General features: G+C 38.9%; 1 protein-coding gene across 2 annotated transcripts in view; it reads left to right on the forward strand.

The window, feature by feature from the left end:
• The window catches only part of MAEL (maelstrom spermatogenic transposon silencer), a 109,195-nt gene that overhangs the window by 37,658 nt on the left and 51,529 nt on the right, over positions 1-20,008 (forward strand). For both annotated transcript variants that reach the window (XM_060033470.1, XM_060033466.1), the window contains 2 exons: positions 98-152; positions 272-413. In XM_060033470.1, the coding sequence (XP_059889453.1) occupies positions 98-152; positions 272-413 (197 nt within the window). The remainder of the gene's footprint in view (positions 1-97; positions 153-271; positions 414-20,008) is intronic.

Below are 20,008 nucleotides of genomic sequence, written 5' to 3' on the forward strand. Positions count from 1 at the left end.
CCTCCTCCTTCCCCTTCCCCCAGTTTGAAAGGACCACATTAATTAAAAGTAACAGAAGATAGGAGAAAATAAGTAAAATTTTTTTTCCCTTCTCCAGTCTGATGATAGAGCCAGAGTCAACTGGTGTTTGAAGCATATGGAGAAGTCATCAGGTAAGTTAAACTGGGTCACTGCTCAAATGCATTTTAATATCTGTGTTTCCATTTTGATGTACATGTTCTGTGTACCTAAACTTACTAATTGTATGTGTGTTTCTGTTTACCAATGGAAGAAATCAGGCAAGATCTAGAACTTCTCACTGTAGAGGATCTTGTAGTAGGGATCTACCAGCAAAAATTTCTCAAGGAGCCCTCTAAGACCTGGGTTCGGAGCTTCCTAGATGTGGCCATGTGGGATTATTCTAGCAACACAAGGTATTTATAGTGATTTTGTGATAGTGATACTGTTTTCTGAACTGAAAAAATATGGTATGATTAGTTTTTGCCTTTTTAAACAATATTTTCCTATGAAACTTCGGAATCATTGTATTTCCTTGAATATAAGATTTAATTGATTGTAAGGTACATTGTTACTTCGTCTATCAATAAAAACAAAAAAACTACCAAATAAACTGACAGTGCTTTATCACTTAGAATTTCTGTACTAATGAAAGAATATTTTGTATTTATTTGTATAGACATTTTATTACATAGAATTCTTGTAGTTATGAGAAATATAGATGTGAAATAGGGCTTTCATGGTGGCGCAATGGTTGCGAGTCCGCCTGCTGATGCAGGGGACACAGGTTCGGGCCCCGGTCTGAGAAGATCCCACATGCCGCAGAACGGCTAGGCCTGTGAGCCATGGCCGCTGAGCCTGCGCGTCTGGAGCCTGTGCTCCGCAACGGGAGAGGCCACAACAGTGAGAGGCCCGCGTACCGCAAAAAAAAAAAAAAAAAAAAGATGTGAAATAAATTGAAAGTATATTTTTTACTTTGAAATAATTTTAGGCTTACAGAAAAGTTGCAAGACTCTAGTACAGGGAAGTTGTATATACCATTCTCAGATTCTCTAACTTAATATTTTTACATGTTTATAACTTTTTCTCTAAATATACATACACAGTTTCTTTTTCTCAGCCTCTTGAGAGCAAGTTGCTATCATGATGCCTTTTCACCCCTGAGTATCAATGTGTTTGTTCCTAAGAACAAGATCATGTATATTGCCACAATCCAGTTATCAAAACAGGATATTGCCATTGATACAGTACTACTGTCTAATCTAAAAGCTATATTCAGGCTTCCCTGGTGGTGCAGTGGTTGAGAGTCCGCCTGCCGATGCAGGGGACATGGGTTCGTGCCCTGGTTTGGGAGGATCCCACGTGCCGCGGAGCGGCTGGGCCCGTGAGCCATGGCCGCTGAGCCTGCGCGTCCGGAGCCTGCGCGTCCGGAGCCTGTGCTCCGCAACGGGAGAGGCCACAGTGGTGAGAGGCCCGCGTACCGCAAAAAAAAAAAAAAAAGCTATATTCATATTTTGCTAGTTGTTCTAATAATGTCTTCTATAGCCAAAAAAAAAAAAAAATTTAGGATCCAAGCCAGGACGACATGTTGCATTTAGTTATTATGTCTCTTTAGGCCCTTTAATCTGGAATAGTTCCTCAGTCTTTGACTTTCATGATCTTGACCTTTTTGAAGAGTACAGGCCCATTACTTTGCAAAATGTTTCTCAGTTTGAGTTTGCCTGTATTTCCACATGATTAGATTGAGGTTATATATTTTTAGCAGGAGTACCACAAAAGTGATGTGTCTTCTCAGTGTGTCATATCTGGAGGCATCTGATGTCAGTCTCATTACTGACAGCTTTGATCATTTGCTTAAGATAGTGTCTGCCAAATTTCTCTATTGAAAAGTTACTCTTTATTACCTTATAATTAATATTCTGTTGGGAGATTCTTTGAGATTTGGTAGATAATCTATTCCTCAAACTTTACTCTGCTAGTTTTAGCATCCATTGATGATTTTTGCCTGGGTCGATTATTACTATTTTTGTGAAATGATGGCTTTCTAATCTGATTTTTTTAAATTTATTTTTGGCTGCCTTAGTCTTTGTTGCTGCACACGGGCTTTCTCTAGTTGCGGCGAGCGGGGGCTACTCTTCGTTGTGGTTTGCGGGCTTCTCATTGGGTGGCTTCTCTTGTTGCAGAGCACGGGCTTTAGGCACGTGGGCTTCAGTAGTTGTGGCACTCGGACTCAGTAGTTGTAGCTCACGGGCTCTAGAGTGCAGGCTCCGTAGTTGAGGCATACAGGCTTAGTTGCTCCACGGCATGTGGGATCTTCCCAGACCAGGGCTCGAACCCATGTCCCCTGCACTGGCAGGTGGATTCTTAACCACTGCGCCACCAGGGAAGTCCTTCTAATCTGATTTTTGCTTCTACATTTATTAGTTAGCATTCTACTGTAAGGAGCTTTTCCTCTTTGCTGACTTTTTTTCATTTATTTATGAGTATGGAGTCATGTGTTCCTATATCTTATTCAGTCGGCCATAATCTCTTATTAACTTATTTTTATGCTCAGATTGTTTCCTTTATGGCCAGTGGAAGTCCCTTCAAAGCAGTGGTCTCTTTGTTTGGGTTTTGTTGTTGTTGTTTACATTGCTGCCTCATTCTTTGAGTGCTTCTTTGAATTAGCCATTTCTCCAAGGAGCCTTGATTCCTTTTAGTGGAAGAGTGTGCATTTAGGAGATAGAATCTGGGTGCTGGGTGTTCATTCCTATTAGACTGTCATTGATTCTAGTTCCCCTTAGTGGAAAGAGCCAGTAAATATATGTGTATACATACCTTTCATAAACATATTTATGCAGCTAGGCTCACCTGCTTGCTCCTTCCTCTCTCTCTCCCTGTCTTTATCTCACCATGAGTTCATGCTGAACCTACAATTCCAATATAAAACCATAGAATTTTCCAGTTTTCCATTTTTGTATTGCCCTTCTGAGTGGAAAAACCTGGTGCTCAACATTTTTGTTTGTCCAGTCCTAGAATGCATTAAGTTGTTTTAGAATTAAGTGATAACCACTATTTTTAAAAAAGGCATATTAACAGTTTAGAATCTTCTTTCAGTTGTTTTAGTCTGAAGGTAGTCAAAATACTTTGTTCAGAAGTTATTGGAGTTGGTTCTTTTTTTCTCCTTCAGTGTGGTTAAATTATTCATTTGAAATATAGTTAAGTCTGTTTGCTTGTTTTATTCCATTTTTGGTTTTGCCCATATTTGTTGGTTTTATTATATTTTGAATGTGGAATGTATTAGCATAGTTGAAACAAAGTATATTCAGAAGTATCACTCTTCAGTCTAGCTCCATAAAGTTCCTTGGATTGCATTAACTTTATAAATTAACTTGGAAAACTGAAACCTTTATATAATGTTGAATTCTGTTCAAAGGCAAGAGGTGTCTTTCCATTGTTCAGATCTACTTTTGGGTCTTTCAAGTCTGTTTTAAAATTTTTCTCACACAGATTGTGCCTGTCTGGGACTGGTGAATTTTTGTGGGGCAGTTCCCACAAAAATTTGTCTGTTTCTTCTATGAAAATTGATTTGATTAGGCTTTCTGACTTTAATGGGATCAATTTTGGTAATCTGTAATTCCTTAGGAAATTATGCATTTTATATACATTTCCAAATTTGTTTAAGATTAAGTCTGCAAACTAGTGTTTTATAATTTTTAAAATTCCTTGTTTCACTGGTTATTTATCTCATTGTTTCTTATATATTTGTGCTTCTACCTTTTTCCCCTAAATCATGCTAGCGTAGTGCATTGTCTGTTTTTTTGAAAACAACAGTTTATTAGATCTGCTAATTTTCTGTTCTCTTCCTCATTCATTTCTGCTTTTATATTCTTGGTACTTTGTGGTTCTTTTTTTTTAGATTTTTGGGCTCGTTATTTAGTTAATTTGGGGTTTTCTTTAAATTGGTAAGTGTTTAGTAGGGTTAATTTTCTCTTAAACATGTCTTGCAGTGCATCCCATAAGTTGTTGACGTAGTATTTTGTCATTTTTTAAAAAAATTCTGTAGTTTCAGCTCTCTTTAACCTGGGAGTTAATATGAGGCTTTTAAATGTCCAGATGGAAAGCTTTTTTGGTTTTTGTTAGTAAATTCTAGCATCTTTGCATTGTGATCAAAGTATTGTTTGTAATATTTCTACCTTATGGAAGTTACTAGTGTTTTGCAGTTTTTTGGTAACTAAATATATAATCAATTTTTGTGAATGTTCTGTGGGTATGTGAGAAGAATATGTGTTTATCTGGGTGCAACATTTGACAAGTATCCATAAGCTCTACATTATTATGTTTAAGTTGCCTTATCTCTTTATATTTTGTCTACTTGATCTGTGTTATATTGAGAGTGCTGTGAAGTCTCATTACTACTGTTTCCGTGTATGTCTCATTATATCTCCTATAGCTATAAGTGGCTGTGTTATTTGATACCTTTACAGAAAAAGTTTGCTGAATCTTGATCTAGTAGATTGATCAAGGGCTCTTGGGAATGGCAGTAACTCTGTTCTTGCATGTTTAAAATTTTTTCTGTTGGTTTACATTTTATTTCCTTGAGTTTCTAGAAAGTACAGCTGCATTGTTGTATTGCTTTATGTTGCTTCTTAGAAGTTTGTTCATTTAATTCTCTTGATCTTTTAAGTTATTTTGCTCTTTTTGCCTGGAGACCTTAAGAATGGTTTTTCATCTTTAAAGTCTAATAGTTTTACTGGAATGTTTCTCTGAGTATATTACTGCAGGTCAGTCTTCCCAAGTGTTTGGCAGGTCCTTTTAGTATGCAGAATCAGGTCTAATTTCTGGAGATTTTTCTTAGATTGTAGTTTAATATTCTATTCCATTTAATTTTTCTTAAGGATGTCCAATTATGTATGATTGGTCTTCTTTACCTTTCATTAGGTAAAGGTTTTTCATAAAGGTTTTTCTGACCCTTATTTCTTCTTTCTTTAGTCTCTTATTCTCATGGTAGTTTTCTGTTTTCTTCAGTTTCCCTTATTAACATCTCATTTGAATCTGTTCTTCCTTAGGCAGTTTGTAATTCAGTTCTTTTCCTATATGATTTTTATTTCCTGAGTTTTGTCAACTCTTTTCTTCTTTCTGTTCTTAGTTTTGAAGTTTCTTATTCAGGCCATGTTTTTGTATCTTCAAAATTTTTGTTTAAGGATATTTAAGTCATATATTAATAACAATGTAGAATGTTACGTTATAGTGCTGTTTTATAGTTTTCGTCTCCTTCATGGTTTTTTGAGGGGTCGGGGATGGGGAGAGTTATCAACTATATAGTGATTCTCATTTTCTGTTTACCTCTTGCAGTGGCTTTCTGTTCCTTTGCATTGGTTTGAGATTTGTAGTTCAAGTGCTTCCTCTTCTGTCAGTGTAGCAAAGTATGGTTTCTTAGAATGCTTTCAGGGTGGTGGCAGTGTCGTTGTGGGTCTTTCCATTTTTTTCCTGCTTTCTTTGTCCTGGAGAATCCTAAGTTTCCCCCTCTGTGCTTTTTTTCCCCTTTCACACAGTCTCTAAAGGACTCCTTCCCTTCCTCTTGCCCTCTGCTGCCCAGAAACAATGCCTTCCAGGCTGCCTTCTAGAGTCTTCAGGCACTTTTAAGTCAGTTTCCTGTAGCCAGTGCTCTGATCTACCAGGATTCTGAATATTTATCAACCGTCTCATTGTGGGAATGGTTGTAATTTAATCTTGGGCTCTCAATTTCCCTTCTCTCTCTTCCCCCATGTTTTCTGGGCTTCACCCTCTCTATAAAGCTATATAGAGGCTTGGGTGTGAACTTGAGAAATGACTCCATTGGAAAGTAAGGATTTTCTTTTGGTAATTGAGTCTTGTAGTTATGCTTCTCTTAGTTATGCTGCAGGTATATACTTTGTTTTGCTTAATCTTGTTAGGCTTAAAAGTTTATGGATGATGTGTTAGGATATTTGGATTTATGTACCATTGCCTCAGCTACTGGCTAAAGTATTCCTAAAATTTCACATTCAGAATCATTCATTGTCCATGTTTTCATACATTGTTGTCTCTGTGCCATCCAGGGTGGTGATGTGGCATTTCTTAAAATGGAATTGTACTCTTGTCTCTGGATTTTCTCCCGAGCCACTCACAGACACCTTTTCTGCAAGTTTTGATGCTGGTTCTTTCTTGATCTTATCAGATGATACCAGTAGAAGGTTTCAGAGACAAACCAATACTTTCTCAATGGTTTATTGACTAAAATGTTGAAGGATTACAGTTGTTTGGTTATCCAGAATAATACTCAAAGATATATGCAGAACAGAAACAGATTAACAGATATAGAAACAAACTAGTGGTTACCAAAAGGACGAGGGTGGAGGGAGGGACAAATTAGGGATATGGGATTAACAGATACAAACTAATATTTATGCAATAGGTGAACAACAAGGATATACTGTATAGCACAGGGAATTATACCATTATCTAGTAATAACCTGTAATGGAATATAATCTGCAAAAATACTGAATCACTAAGCTGTATACCTGAAACTAACATAATATTGTAAATCAGCTATACTGCAGTAAAAACAAAAATAAAAATAAAATACTACATACCACTGCTTTAAAAAATAATAAATTTGTACATGTTTAGGCAATAGCAGTTGTAGAATACCTTAAATTGTATGATGCAGTCCAATAAATGCATTCAGTTAAAATGTGAAAAAATCATGTTTTAGAATAGAAGAAATGGTGTTGAGTCTCAGAGTACCTACAGGCTGCAACAAGAGTAGAGTAGCAGGGCCTTCCCTGGTGGCGCAGTGGTTGAGAGTCCACCTGCCGATGCAGGGGACATGGGTTCGTGCCCTGGTCTGGGCCGCAGAGCAGTTGGGCCCGTGAGCCGTGGCCACTGAGCCTGCGCTCCGCAACAGGAGACACCACAACAGTGAGAGGCCCACGTACTGCCAAAAAAAAAAAAAAAATAGAGTAGCTTTGGTGTAAGACATTTTTGGAGGTCTGTGCCATGGGATTTTATTAAAGATAGAACCTGTTACATAGTACTTTAAGAACTTGAATAATAACTGCTTTGGAAAGGATGGGTCTGCCTTTTCCTGAGCTTCATAATATTGTAAGATTCCAATATATAGTATTTTACAAGGGAGTTTTGGTTGTAGCAGACAATAGGAACTATTGTTAGAATCTGTTAGTTAATATAAGCAGATAGGACTCTTTTCAAACACTGCTCTTAAACTTCTACTTAAAGGACATTAAAGTTTGTAATAAATATTTGATAAATGTTGTCTAGCTCTAGGAGAAATGGGTGGGTTTTATATTGGTGAAATAGAATACAGTTACACAAAAAGTATCAGAATCTTAAATAAGCAGGCTGTTAATGACTATCATGTTACTTTGAAGGCTAGAGTATAACCTTTATAGATACCCCATTCTCCTTGTTGCTTCCTGTCATAATTGTCCTTGGATTAATTCACTGTGACCTGCTGACTGAAACAAGGCAGCTTTTATTTAATCAACGAATATTTATTGAGCATCTCCTCTGTCCCTGTGAGCAGAGATTTGGGTTGAAGGAAGGACCTTTCCAAGAGAAGAAAATGGGCAAACCAGTGACTCGGGAATGAAAACATAGAGACCGTTTAAGAAAAAAACAGTGAGTCAGTTTGACGAGAGCAAAGAGCATCTGTAACTGTCGGATGACAGTGGTTCCTGAGAAAGGGAAAGGCAGGGTTATCCTTGAAAAGGAGAAACTTAACCGTGAAATAAGAGGAAAAGAGATCGCTGAGACCTTTGGAAATCAAGAGGAAAAGGGTGTAAAAAAGGCCTTTATGCTGCACATTATTTTAGTGAATGAGGTGGTGGTGAAACTTTGGGAGTAAATTGCGAACTTAGCAGACATATTCACTTACACCCTTATGTCACTACTTTGGAGTGGAATTTCATAAAAGAAACGTTGGAAATCATTCAAATTGAAGCTATATTTCAGGCTGCATAATGAATATTAATAGCGTAACAGTGTACATAGCTGTTCTGATAATTGTTAGATTTTTAGAATATGAATCTTCCTTTGCTAGAAAATTCACTCATATTTTGGGATGATTTGGAGGAAGAGGACCAATAAGTATAAATAAAAACACATCCAAATAATGTCATTTTTAATAGTATAACTAGATTTGGAGACGTTTTTCCCTGGAGTCAGACTTTAATGGGTTTGTTGTTGTTGTTGTAGTTTGTTTTAATACTGTGGTACATTGTTAGTTTTTTAACTGCTTTCAATTAAAATATGAACTCCAATGGAACATGTGTATATGAAGTAGGTACTCTGGAGATTAAGTTCTGAACAAGGAGCAAAACTAACTGGAAATTTAAAATTACTTGATTCCACATGGGCATGTAAGGACTTAGTTTTTTTGTTTTCTTATTGGAGTGCAGTTGACTTAAAATGTTAAGTTAGTTTCAGATGTACAGCAAAGTGATTCAGTTATACATATACATATATCTGTTTTTTTAACATCTTTATTGGAGTATAATTGCTTTACAGTGGTGTGTTATTTTCTGCTTTATAATAAAGTGAACCAGTTATACATATATATATGTTCCCATATCTCTTCCCTCTTATGTCTCCCTCCCAACCCCCCTCCCTATGCCACCCCTCCAGGCGGTCACAAAGCACCAAGCTGATCTCACAGTGCTATGCGGCTGCTTCCCACTAGCTATCTACCTTACGTTTGGTAGTGTATATATGTCCATGCCTCTCTCTCGCTTTGTCACAGCTCACCTTCCCCCTCCCCATATCCTCAAGTCCGTTCTCCAGTAGGTCTGTGTCTTTATTCCTGTCTTACCCCTAGGTTCTTCATGACATTTCTTTCCTTAAATTCCATATATATGTGTTAGCATACGGTATTTGTCTTTCTCTTTCTGACTTACTTCACGCTCTATGACAGATTCTAGTTGCATCCACTTCACAACAAATAACTCAGTTTCATTTCTTTTTATGGCTGAATAATACTCCATTGTATATATGTGCCCCGTCCTCTTTATCCACTCATCTGTTGATGGACACTCAGGTTGCTTCCACGTCCTGGCTATTGTAAATAGAGCTGCAATGAACATTTTGGTACATGACCCTTTTTGAATTATGGTTTTCTCAGGGTATATGCCCAGCAGTGGGATTGCTGGGTCATATGGTAGTTGTATTTGCAGTTTTTTAAGGAACCTCCATACTGTTCTCCATAGTGGCTGTACCAATTCACATTCCCACCAGCAGTGCAGGAGTGTTCCCTTTTCTCCACACCCTCTCCAGGATTTATTATTTCTAGATTTTTTGACGAAGGGCATTCTGACTGGTGTGAGGTGATATCTCATTGTAGTTTTGATTTGCATTTCCCTAATGATTAATGATGTTGAGCGTTCTTTCATGTGTTTGTTGGCAGTCTGTAATATCTTCTTTGGAGAAATGTCTATTTAGGTCTTCTGCCCATTTTTGGATTGGGTTGTTTGTTTTTTTGTTATTGAGCTGCATGAGCTGCTTGTAAATTCTGGAGATTAATCCTTTGTCAGTTGCTTCATTTGCAAATATTTTCTCCCACTCTGAGGGTTGTCTTTTGGTCTTGTTGATGGCTTCCTTTGCTGTGCAAAAGCTTGGAAGTTTCATTAGGTCCCATTTGTTTATTTTTGTTTTTATTTCCATTTCTCTAGGAGGTGGGGCACGAAGGATCTTGCTGTGATTTATGTCATAGAGTGTTCTGCCTATGTTTTCCTCTAAGACTTTGATAGTTTCTGGCCTTACATTTAGGTCTTGAATCCATTTTGAGCTTATTTTTGTGTATGGTGTTAGGGAGTGATCGAATCTCATACTTTTACACGGACCTGTCCAGTTTTCCCAGCACCACTTATTGAAGAGGCTGTCCTTTCTCCACTGTACATTCCTGCCTCCTTTATCAAAGATGAGGTGACCGTATGTGCGTGGGTTTATCTCTGGGCTTTCTGTCCTGTTCCATTGATCTGTGTTTCTGCTTTTGTGCCAGTAGCATACTCTCTTGATTACTGTAGCTTTGTAGTATAGTCTGAAGTCAGGGAGCCTGATTCCTCCAGCTCCGTTTTTCGTTCTCAAGATTGCTTTGGCTATTCGGGGTCTTTTGTGTTTCCATATAAATTGTGAAATTTTTCGCTCTAGTTCTGTGAAAAATACCAATGGTAGTTTGATAGGGATTGCATTGAATCTGTAGATTGCTTTTGGTAGTAGAGTCATTTTCACAATGTTGATTCTTCCAATCCAAAAACATGGTATATCTCTCCATCTATTTGTATCATCTTTAATTTCTTTCATCAGTGTCTTATAATTTTCTGCATACAGGTCTTCTGTCTCCTTAGGTAGGTTTATTCTTTTTGTTGCCATGGTAAATGGGAGTGTTTTCTTGATTTCACGTTCAGATTTTTCATCATTAGTGTATAGGAATGCCAGAGATTTCTGTGCATTAATTTTGTATCCTGCTGCTTTACCAGATTCATTGATTAGCTCTAGTAGTTTTCTGGTAGCATCTTTAGGATTCTCTATGTATAGTATCATGTCATCTGCAAACAGTGACAGCTTTACGTTCTTCTTTTCCGATTTGGATTCCTTTTATTTCCTTTTCTTCTCTGATTGCTGTGGCTAAAACTTCCAAAACTGTGTTGAATAAGAGTGGTGAGAGTGGGCAGCCTTGTCTTGTTCCTGATCGTAGTGGAAATGCTTTCAGTTTTTCACCATTGAGGACGATGTTGGCTGTGGATTTGTCATATATGGCCTTTATAATGTTGAGGAAAGTTCCCTCTATGCCTACTTTCTGCAGGGTTTTTTTATCATAAATGGGTGTTGAACTTGCTCGAAAGCTTTCTCTACATCTATTGAGATGATCATATGGTTTTTCTCCTTCAGTTTGTTAGTATGGTTTATCACATTAATTCTTCTGCGTATATTGAAGAATCCTTGCATTCCTGGAAGAAACCTCACTTGATCATGGTGTATGATCCTTTGAATGTGCTGTTGGATTCTGTTTGCTAGTATTTTGTTGAGGTGTTTTGCATCTGTGTTCATCAGTGACATTGGCCTGTAGTTTTCTTTGTGGCATCCTTGTCTGGTTTTGGTATCGAGGTGATGTTGGCCTCGTAGAACGAGTTTGGGAGTGTTCCTCCCTCTGCTATATTTTGGAAGAGTTTGAGAAGGATAGGTGTTAGCTCTTCTCTAAAGGTATGATAGAATTCGCCTGTGAAGCCGTCTGGTCCTGGGCTTTTGTTTGTTGGAAGATTTTTTTTTTTTTGGAACATCTTTATTGGGGTGTAATTGCTTTACAACGGTGTGTTAGTTTCTGCTCTACAGCAACGTGAATCAGTTACACATATACAGACGTTCCCATATGTCTTCCCTCTTACGTCTCCCTCCCTCCCACCCTCCCTATCCCACATCTCCAGGCGGTCACAAAGCACCGAGCTGATCTCCCTGTGCTATGCGGCTGCTTCCCACTAGCTATCTACCTTACGTTTGGTAGTGTATATATGTCCATGCCTCTCTCTCACTTTGTCACAGCTCACCCTTCCCCCTCCCCATATCCTCAAGTCCGTTCTCCAGTAGGTCTGTGTCTTTATTCCTGTCTTACCCCTAGGTTCTTCATGACATTTTTGTTTTCTTAAATTCCATACATATGTGTTAGCATACGGTATTTGTCTTTCTCTTTCTGACTTACTTCACGCTCTATGACAGACTCTACTTCCGTACACCTCACTACAAATAACTCGATTTCGTTTCTCTTTATGGCTGAGTAATACTCCATTGTATATATGTGCCCCGTCTTCTTTATCCACTCATCTGTTGATGGACACTCAGGTTGCTTCCACGTCCTGGCTATTGTAAATAGAGCTGCAATGAACATTTTGGTACATGACCCTTTTTGAATTATGGTTTTCTCAGGGTATATGCCCAGCAGTGGGACTGCTGGGTCATATGGTAGTTGTATTTGCAGTTTTTTAAGGAACCTCCATACTGTTCTCCATAGTGGCTGTACCAATTCACATTCCCACCAGCAGTGCAGGAGTGTTCCCTTTTCTCCACACCCTCTCCAGGATTTATTGTTTCTAGATTTTTTGACGATGGGCATTCTGACTGGTGTGAGGTGATATCTCATTGTAGTTTTGATTTGCATTTCCCTAATGATTAATGATGTTGAGCGTTCTTTCATGTGTTTGTTGGCAGTCTGTAATATCTTCTTTGGAGAAATGTCTATTTAGGTCTTCTGCCCATTTTTGGATTGGGTTGTTTGTTTTTTTGTTATTGAGCTGCATGAGCTGCTTGTAAATTCTGGAGATTAATCCTTTGTCAGTTGCTTCATTTGCAAATATTTTCTCCCACTCTGAGGGTTGTCTTCTCGTCTTGTTGATGGCTTCCTTTGCTGTGCAAAAGCTTGGAAGTTTCATTAGGTCCCATTTGTTTATTTTTGTTTTTATTTCCATTTCTCTAGGAGGTGGGGCACGAAGGATCTTGCTGTGATTTATGTCATAGAGTGTTCTGCCTATGTTTTCCTCTAAGACTTTGATAGTTTCTGGCCTTACATTTAGGTCTTGAATCCATTTTGAGCTTATTTTTGTGTATGGTGTTAGGGAGTGATCGAATCTCATACTTTTACACGGACCTGTCCAGTTTTCCCAGCACCACTTATTGAAGAGGCTGTCCTTTCTCCACTGTACATTCCTGCCTCCTTTATCAAAGATGAGGTGACCGTATGTGCGTGGGTTTATCTCTGGGCTTTCTGTCCTGTTCCATTGATCTGTGTTTCTGCTTTTGTGCCAGTAGCATACTCTCTTGATTACTGTAGCTTTGTAGTATAGTCTGAAGTCAGGGAGCCTGATTCCTCCAGCTCCGTTTTTCGTTCTCAAGATTGCTTTGGCTATTCGGGGTCTTTTGTGTTTCCATATAAATTGTGAAATTTTTCGCTCTAGTTCTGTGAAAAATACCAATGGTAGTTTGATAGGGATTGCATTGAATCTGTAGATTGCTTTTGGTAGTAGAGTCATTTTCACAATGTTGATTCTTCCAATCCAAAAACATGGTATATCTCTCCATCTATTTGTATCATCTTTAATTTCTTTCATCAGTGTCTTATAATTTTCTGCATACAGGTCTTCTGTCTCCTTAGGTAGGTTTATTCTTTTTGTTGCCATGGTAAATGGGAGTGTTTTCTTGATTTCACGGTCAGATTTTTCATCATTAGTGTATAGGAATGCCAGAGATTTCTGTGCATTAATTTTGTATCCTGCTGCTTTACCAGATTCATTGATTAGCTCTAGTAGTTTTCTGGTAGCATCTTTAGGATTCTCTATGTATAGTATCATGTCATCTGCAAACAGTGACAGCTTTACTTTCTTCTTTTCCGATTTGGATTCCTTTTATTTCCTTTTCTTCTCTGATTGCTGTGGCTAAAACTTCCAAAACTGTGTTGAATAAGAGTGGTGAGAGTGGGCAGCCTTGTCTTGTTCCTGATCGTAGTGGAAATGCTTTCAGTTTTTCACCATTGAGGATGATGTTGGCTGTGGGTTTGTCATATATGGCCTTTATAATGTTGAGGAAAGTTCCCTCTATGCCTACTTTCTGCAGGGTTTTTTATCATAAATGGGTGTTGAATTTGCTCGAAAGCTTTCTCTACATCTATTGAGATGATCATATGGTTTTTCTCCTTCAGTTTGTTAGTATGGTTTATCACATTAATTCTTCTGCGTATATTGAAGAATCCTTGCATTCCTGGAAGAAACCTCACTTGATCATGGTGTATGATCCTTTGAATGTGCTGTTGGATTCTGTTTGCTAGTATTTTGTTGAGGTGTTTTGCATCTGTGTTCATCAGTGACATTGGCCTGTAGTTTTCTTTGTGGCATCCTTGTCTGGTTTTGGTATCGAGGTGATGTTGGCCTCGTAGAACGAGTTTGGGAGTGTTCCTCCCTCTGCTATATTTTGGAAGAGTTTGAGAAGGATAGGTGTTAGCTCTTCTCTAAAGGTATGATAGAATTCGCCTGTGAAGCCGTCTGGTCCTGGGCTTTTGTTTGTTGGAAGATTTTTTTTTTTTTGGAACATCTTTATTGGGGTGTAATTGCTTTACAACGGTGTGTTAGTTTCTGCTCTACAGCAACGTGAATCAGTTACACATATACAGACGTTCCCATATGTCTTCCCTCTTACGTCTCCCTCCCTCCCACCCTCCCTATCCCACATCTCCAGGCGGTCACAAAGCACCGAGCTGATCTCCCTGTGCTATGCGGCTGCTTCCCACTAGCTATCTACCTTACGTTTGGTAGTGTATATATGTCCATGCCTCTCTCTCACTTTGTCACAGCTCACCCTTCCCCCTCCCCATATCCTCAAGTCCGTTCTCCAGTAGGTCTGTGTCTTTATTCCTGTCTTACCCCTAGGTTCTTCATGACATTTTTGTTTTCTTAAATTCCATACATATGTGTTAGCATACGGTATTTGTCTTTCTCTTTCTGACTTACTTCACGCTCTATGACAGACTCTACTTCCGTACACCTCACTACAAATAACTCGATTTCGTTTCTCTTTATGGCTGAGTAATACTCCATTGTATATATGTGCCCCGTCTTCTTTATCCACTCATCTGTTGATGGACACTCAGGTTGCTTCCACGTCCTGGCTATTGTAAATAGAGCTGCAATGAACATTTTGGTACATGACCCTTTTTGAATTATGGTTTTCTCAGGGTATATGCCCAGCAGTGGGACTGCTGGGTCATATGGTAGTTGTATTTGCAGTTTTTTAAGGAACCTCCATACTGTTCTCCATAGTGGCTGTACCAATTCACATTCCCACCAGCAGTGCAGGAGTGTTCCCTTTTCTCCACACCCTCTCCAGGATTTATTGTTTCTAGATTTTTTGACGATGGGCATTCTGACTGGTGTGAGGTGATATCTCATTGTAGTTTTGATTTGCATTTCCCTAATGATTAATGATGTTGAGCGTTCTTTCATGTGTTTGTTGGCAGTCTGTAATATCTTCTTTGGAGAAATGTCTATTTAGGTCTTCTGCCCATTTTTGGATTGGGTTGTTTGTTTTTTTGTTATTGAGCTGCATGAGCTGCTTGTAAATTCTGGAGATTAATCCTTTGTCAGTTGCTTCATTTGCAAATATTTTCTCCCACTCTGAGGGTTGTCTTCTGGTCTTGTTGATGGCTTCCTTTGCTGTGCAAAAGCTTGGAAGTTTCATTAGGTCCCATTTGTTTATTTTTGTTTTTATTTCCATTTCTCTAGGAGGTGGGGCACGAAGGATCTTGCTGTGATTTATGTCATAGAGTGTTCTGCCTATGTTTTCCTCTAAGACTTTGATAGTTTCTGGCCTTACATTTAGGTCTTGAATCCATTTTGAGCTTATTTTTGTGTATGGTGTTAGGGAGTGATCGAATCTCATACTTTTACACGGACCTGTCCAGTTTTCCCAGCACCACTTATTGAAGAGGCTGTCCTTTCTCCACTGTACATTCCTGCCTCCTTTATCAAAGATGAGGTGACCGTATGTGCGTGGGTTTATCTCTGGGCTTTCTGTCCTGTTCCATTGATCTGTGTTTCTGCTTTTGTGCCAGTAGCATACTCTCTTGATTACTGTAGCTTTGTAGTATAGTCTGAAGTCAGGGAGCCTGATTCCTCCAGCTCCGTTTTTCGTTCTCAAGATTGCTTTGGCTATTCGGGGTCTTTTGTGTTTCCATATAAATTGTGAAATTTTTCGCTCTAGTTCTGTGAAAAATACCAATGGTAGTTTGATAGGGATTGCATTGAATCTGTAGATTGCTTTTGGTAGTAGAGTCATTTTCACAATGTTGATTCTTCCAATCCAAAAACATGGTATATCGCTCCATCTATTTGTATCATCTTTAATTTCTTTCATCAGTGTCTTATAATTTTCTGCATACAGGTCTTCTGTCTCCTTAGGTAGGTTTATTCTTTTTGTTGCCATGGTAAATGGGAGTGTTTTCTTGATTTCACGGTCAGATTTTTCATCATTAGTGTATAGGAATGCCAGAGATTTCTGTGCATTAATTTTGTATCCTGCTGCTTTACCAGATTCATTGATTAGCTCTAGTAGTTTTCTGGTAGCATCTTTAGGATTCTCTATGTATAGTATCATGTCATCTGCAAACAGTGACAGCTTTACGTTCTTCTTTTCCGATTTGGATTCCTTTTATTTCCTTTTCTTCTCTGATTGCTGTGGCTAAAACTTCCAAAACTGTGTTGAATAAGAGTGGTGAGAGTGGGCAGCCTTGTCTTGTTCCTGATCGTAGTGGAAATGCTTTCAGTTTTTCACCATTGAGGACGATGTTGGCTGTGGGTTTGTCATATATGGCCTTTATAATGTTGAGGAAAGTTCCCTCTATGCCTACTTTCTGCAGGGTTTTTTTATCATAAATGGGTGTTGAACTTGCTCGAAAGCTTTCTCTACATCTATTGAGATGATCATATGGTTTTTCTCCTTCAGTTTGTTAGTATGGTTTATCACATTAATTCTTCTGCGTATATTGAAGAATCCTTGCATTCCTGGAAGAAACCTCACTTGATCATGGTGTATGATCCTTTGAATGTGCTGTTGGATTCTGTTTGCTAGTATTTTGTTGAGGTGTTTTGCATCTGTGTTCATCAGTGACATTGGCCTGTAGTTTTCTTTGTGGCATCCTTGTCTGGTTTTGGTATCGAGGTGATGTTGGCCTCGTAGAACGAGTTTGGGAGTGTTCCTCCCTCTGCTATATTTTGGAAGAGTTTGAGAAGGATAGGTGTTAGCTCTTCTCTAAAGGTATGATAGAATTCGCCTGTGAAGCCGTCTGGTCCTGGGCTTTTGTTTGTTGGAAGATTTTTTTTTTTTTGGAACATCTTTATTGGGGTGTAATTGCTTTACAACGGTGTGTTAGTTTCTGCTCTACAGCAACGTGAATCAGTTACACATATACAGACGTTCCCATATGTCTTCCCTCTTACGTCTCCCTCCCTCCCACCCTCCCTATCCCACATCTCCAGGCGGTCACAAAGCACCGAGCTGATCTCCCTGTGCTATGCGGCTGCTTCCCACTAGCTATCTACCTTACGTTTGGTAGTGTATATATGTCCATGCCTCTCTCTCACTTTGTCACAGCTCACCCTTCCCCCTCCCCATATCCTCAAGTCCGTTCTCCAGTAGGTCTGTGTCTTTATTCCTGTCTTACCCCTAGGTTCTTCATGACATTTTTGTTTTCTTAAATTCCATACATATGTGTTAGCATACGGTATTTGTCTTTCTCTTTCTGACTTACTTCACGCTCTATGACAGACTCTACTTCCGTACACCTCACTACAAATAACTCGATTTCGTTTCTCTTTATGGCTGAGTAATACTCCATTGTATATATGTGCCCCGTCTTCTTTATCCACTCATCTGTTGATGGACACTCAGGTTGCTTCCACGTCCTGGCTATTGTAAATAGAGCTGCAATGAACATTTTGGTACATGACCCTTTTTGAATTATGGTTTTCTCAGGGTATATGCCCAGCAGTGGGACTGCTGGGTCATATGGTAGTTGTATTTGCAGTTTTTTAAGGAACCTCCATACTGTTCTCCATAGTGGCTGTACCAATTCACATTCCCACCAGCAGTGCAGGAGTGTTCCCTTTTCTCCACACCCTCTCCAGGATTTATTGTTTCTAGATTTTTTGACGATGGGCATTCTGACTGGTGTGAGGTGATATCTCATTGTAGTTTTGATTTGCATTTCCCTAATGATTAATGATGTTGAGCGTTCTTTCATGTGTTTGTTGGCAGTCTGTAATATCTTCTTTGGAGAAATGTCTATTTAGGTCTTCTGCCCATTTTTGGATTGGGTTGTTTGTTTTTTTGTTATTGAGCTGCATGAGCTGCTTGTAAATTCTGGAGATTAATCCTTTGTCAGTTGCTTCATTTGCAAATATTTTCTCCCACTCTGAGGGTTGTCTTCTGGTCTTGTTGATGGCTTCCTTTGCTGTGCAAAAGCTTGGAAGTTTCATTAGGTCCCATTTGTTTATTTTTGTTTTTATTTCCATTTCTCTAGGAGGTGGGGCACGAAGGATCTTGCTGTGATTTATGTCATAGAGTGTTCTGCCTATGTTTTCCTCTAAGACTTTGATAGTTTCTGGCCTTACATTTAGGTCTTGAATCCATTTTGAGCTTATTTTTGTGTATGGTGTTAGGGAGTGATCGAATCTCATACTTTTACACGGACCTGTCCAGTTTTCCCAGCACCACTTATTGAAGAGGCTGTCCTTTCTCCACTGTACATTCCTGCCTCCTTTATCAAAGATGAGGTGACCGTATGTGCGTGGGTTTATCTCTGGGCTTTCTGTCCTGTTCCATTGATCTGTGTTTCTGCTTTTGTGCCAGTAGCATACTCTCTTGATTACTGTAGCTTTGTAGTATAGTCTGAAGTCAGGGAGCCTGATTCCTCCAGCTCCGTTTTTCGTTCTCAAGATTGCTTTGGCTATTCGGGGTCTTTTGTGTTTCCATATAAATTGTGAAATTTTTCGCTCTAGTTCTGTGAAAAATACCAATGGTAGTTTGATAGGGATTGCATTGAATCTGTAGATTGCTTTTGGTAGTAGAGTCATTTTCACAATGTTGATTCTTCCAATCCAAAAACATGGTATATCTCTCCATCTATTTGTATCATCTTTAATTTCTTTCATCAGTGTCTTATAATTTTCTGCATACAGGTCTTCTGTCTCCTTAGGTAGGTTTATTCTTTTTGTTGCCATGGTAAATGGGAGTGTTTTCTTGATTTCACGGTCAGATTTTTCATCATTAGTGTATAGGAATGCCAGAGATTTCTGTGCATTAATTTTGTATCCTGCTGCTTTACCAGATTCATTGATTAGCTCTAGTAGTTTTCTGGTAGCATCTTTAGGATTCTCTATGTATAGTATCATGTCATCTGCAAACAGTGACAGCTTTACTTTCTTCTTTTCCGATTTGGATTCCTTTTATTTCCTTTTCTTCTCTGATTGCTGTGGCTAAAACTTCCAAAACTGTGTTGAATAAGAGTGGTGAGAGTGGGCAGCCTTGTCTTGTTCCTGATCGTAGTGGAAATGCTTTCAGTTTTTCACCATTGAGGACGATGTTGGCTGTGGGTTTGTCATATATGGCCTTTATAATGTTGAGGAAAGTTCCCTCTATGCCTACTTTCTGCAGGGTTTTTTATCATAAATGGGTGTTGAATTTGCTCGAAAGCTTTCTCTACATCTATTGAGATGATCATATGGTTTTTCTCCTTCAGTTTGTTAGTATGGTTTATCACATTAATTCTGCGTATATTGAAGAATCCTTGCATTCCTGGAAGAAACCTCACTTGATCATGGTGTATGATCCTTTGAATGTGCTGTTGGATTCTGTTTGCTAGTATTTTGTTGAGGCTTTTTGCATCTGTGTTCATCAGTGACATTGGCCTGTAGTTTTCTTTGTGGCATCCTTGTCTGGTTTTGGTATCGAGGTGATGTTGGCCTCGTAGAACGAGTTTGGGAGTGTTCCTCCCTCTGCTATATTTTGGAAGAGTTTGAGAAGGATAGGTGTTAGCTCTTCTCTAAAGGTATGATAGAATTCGCCTGTGAAGCCGTCTGGTCCTGGGCTTTTGTTTGTTGGAAGATTTTTTTTTTTTTTGAACATCTTTATTGGGGTGTAATTGCTTTACAATGGTGTGTTAGTTTCTGCTCTACAGCAACGTGAATCAGTTACACATATACAGACGTTCCCATATGTCTTCCCTCTTACGTCTCCCTCCCTCCCACCCTCCCTATCCCACATCTCCAGGCGGTCACAAAGCACCGAGCTGATCTCCCTGTGCTATGCGGCTGCTTCCCACTAGCTATCTACCTTACGTTTGGTAGTGTATATATGTCCATGCCTCTCTCTCACTTTGTCACAGCTCACCCTTCCCCCTCCCCATATCCTCAAGTCCGTTCTCCAGTAGGTCTGTGTCTTTATTCCTGTCTTACCCCTAGG

This window comes from Delphinus delphis, chromosome 1 (genome assembly GCF_949987515.2).
Source record: "Delphinus delphis chromosome 1, mDelDel1.2, whole genome shotgun sequence".
NCBI lineage: Eukaryota > Metazoa > Chordata > Mammalia > Artiodactyla > Delphinidae > Delphinus > Delphinus delphis.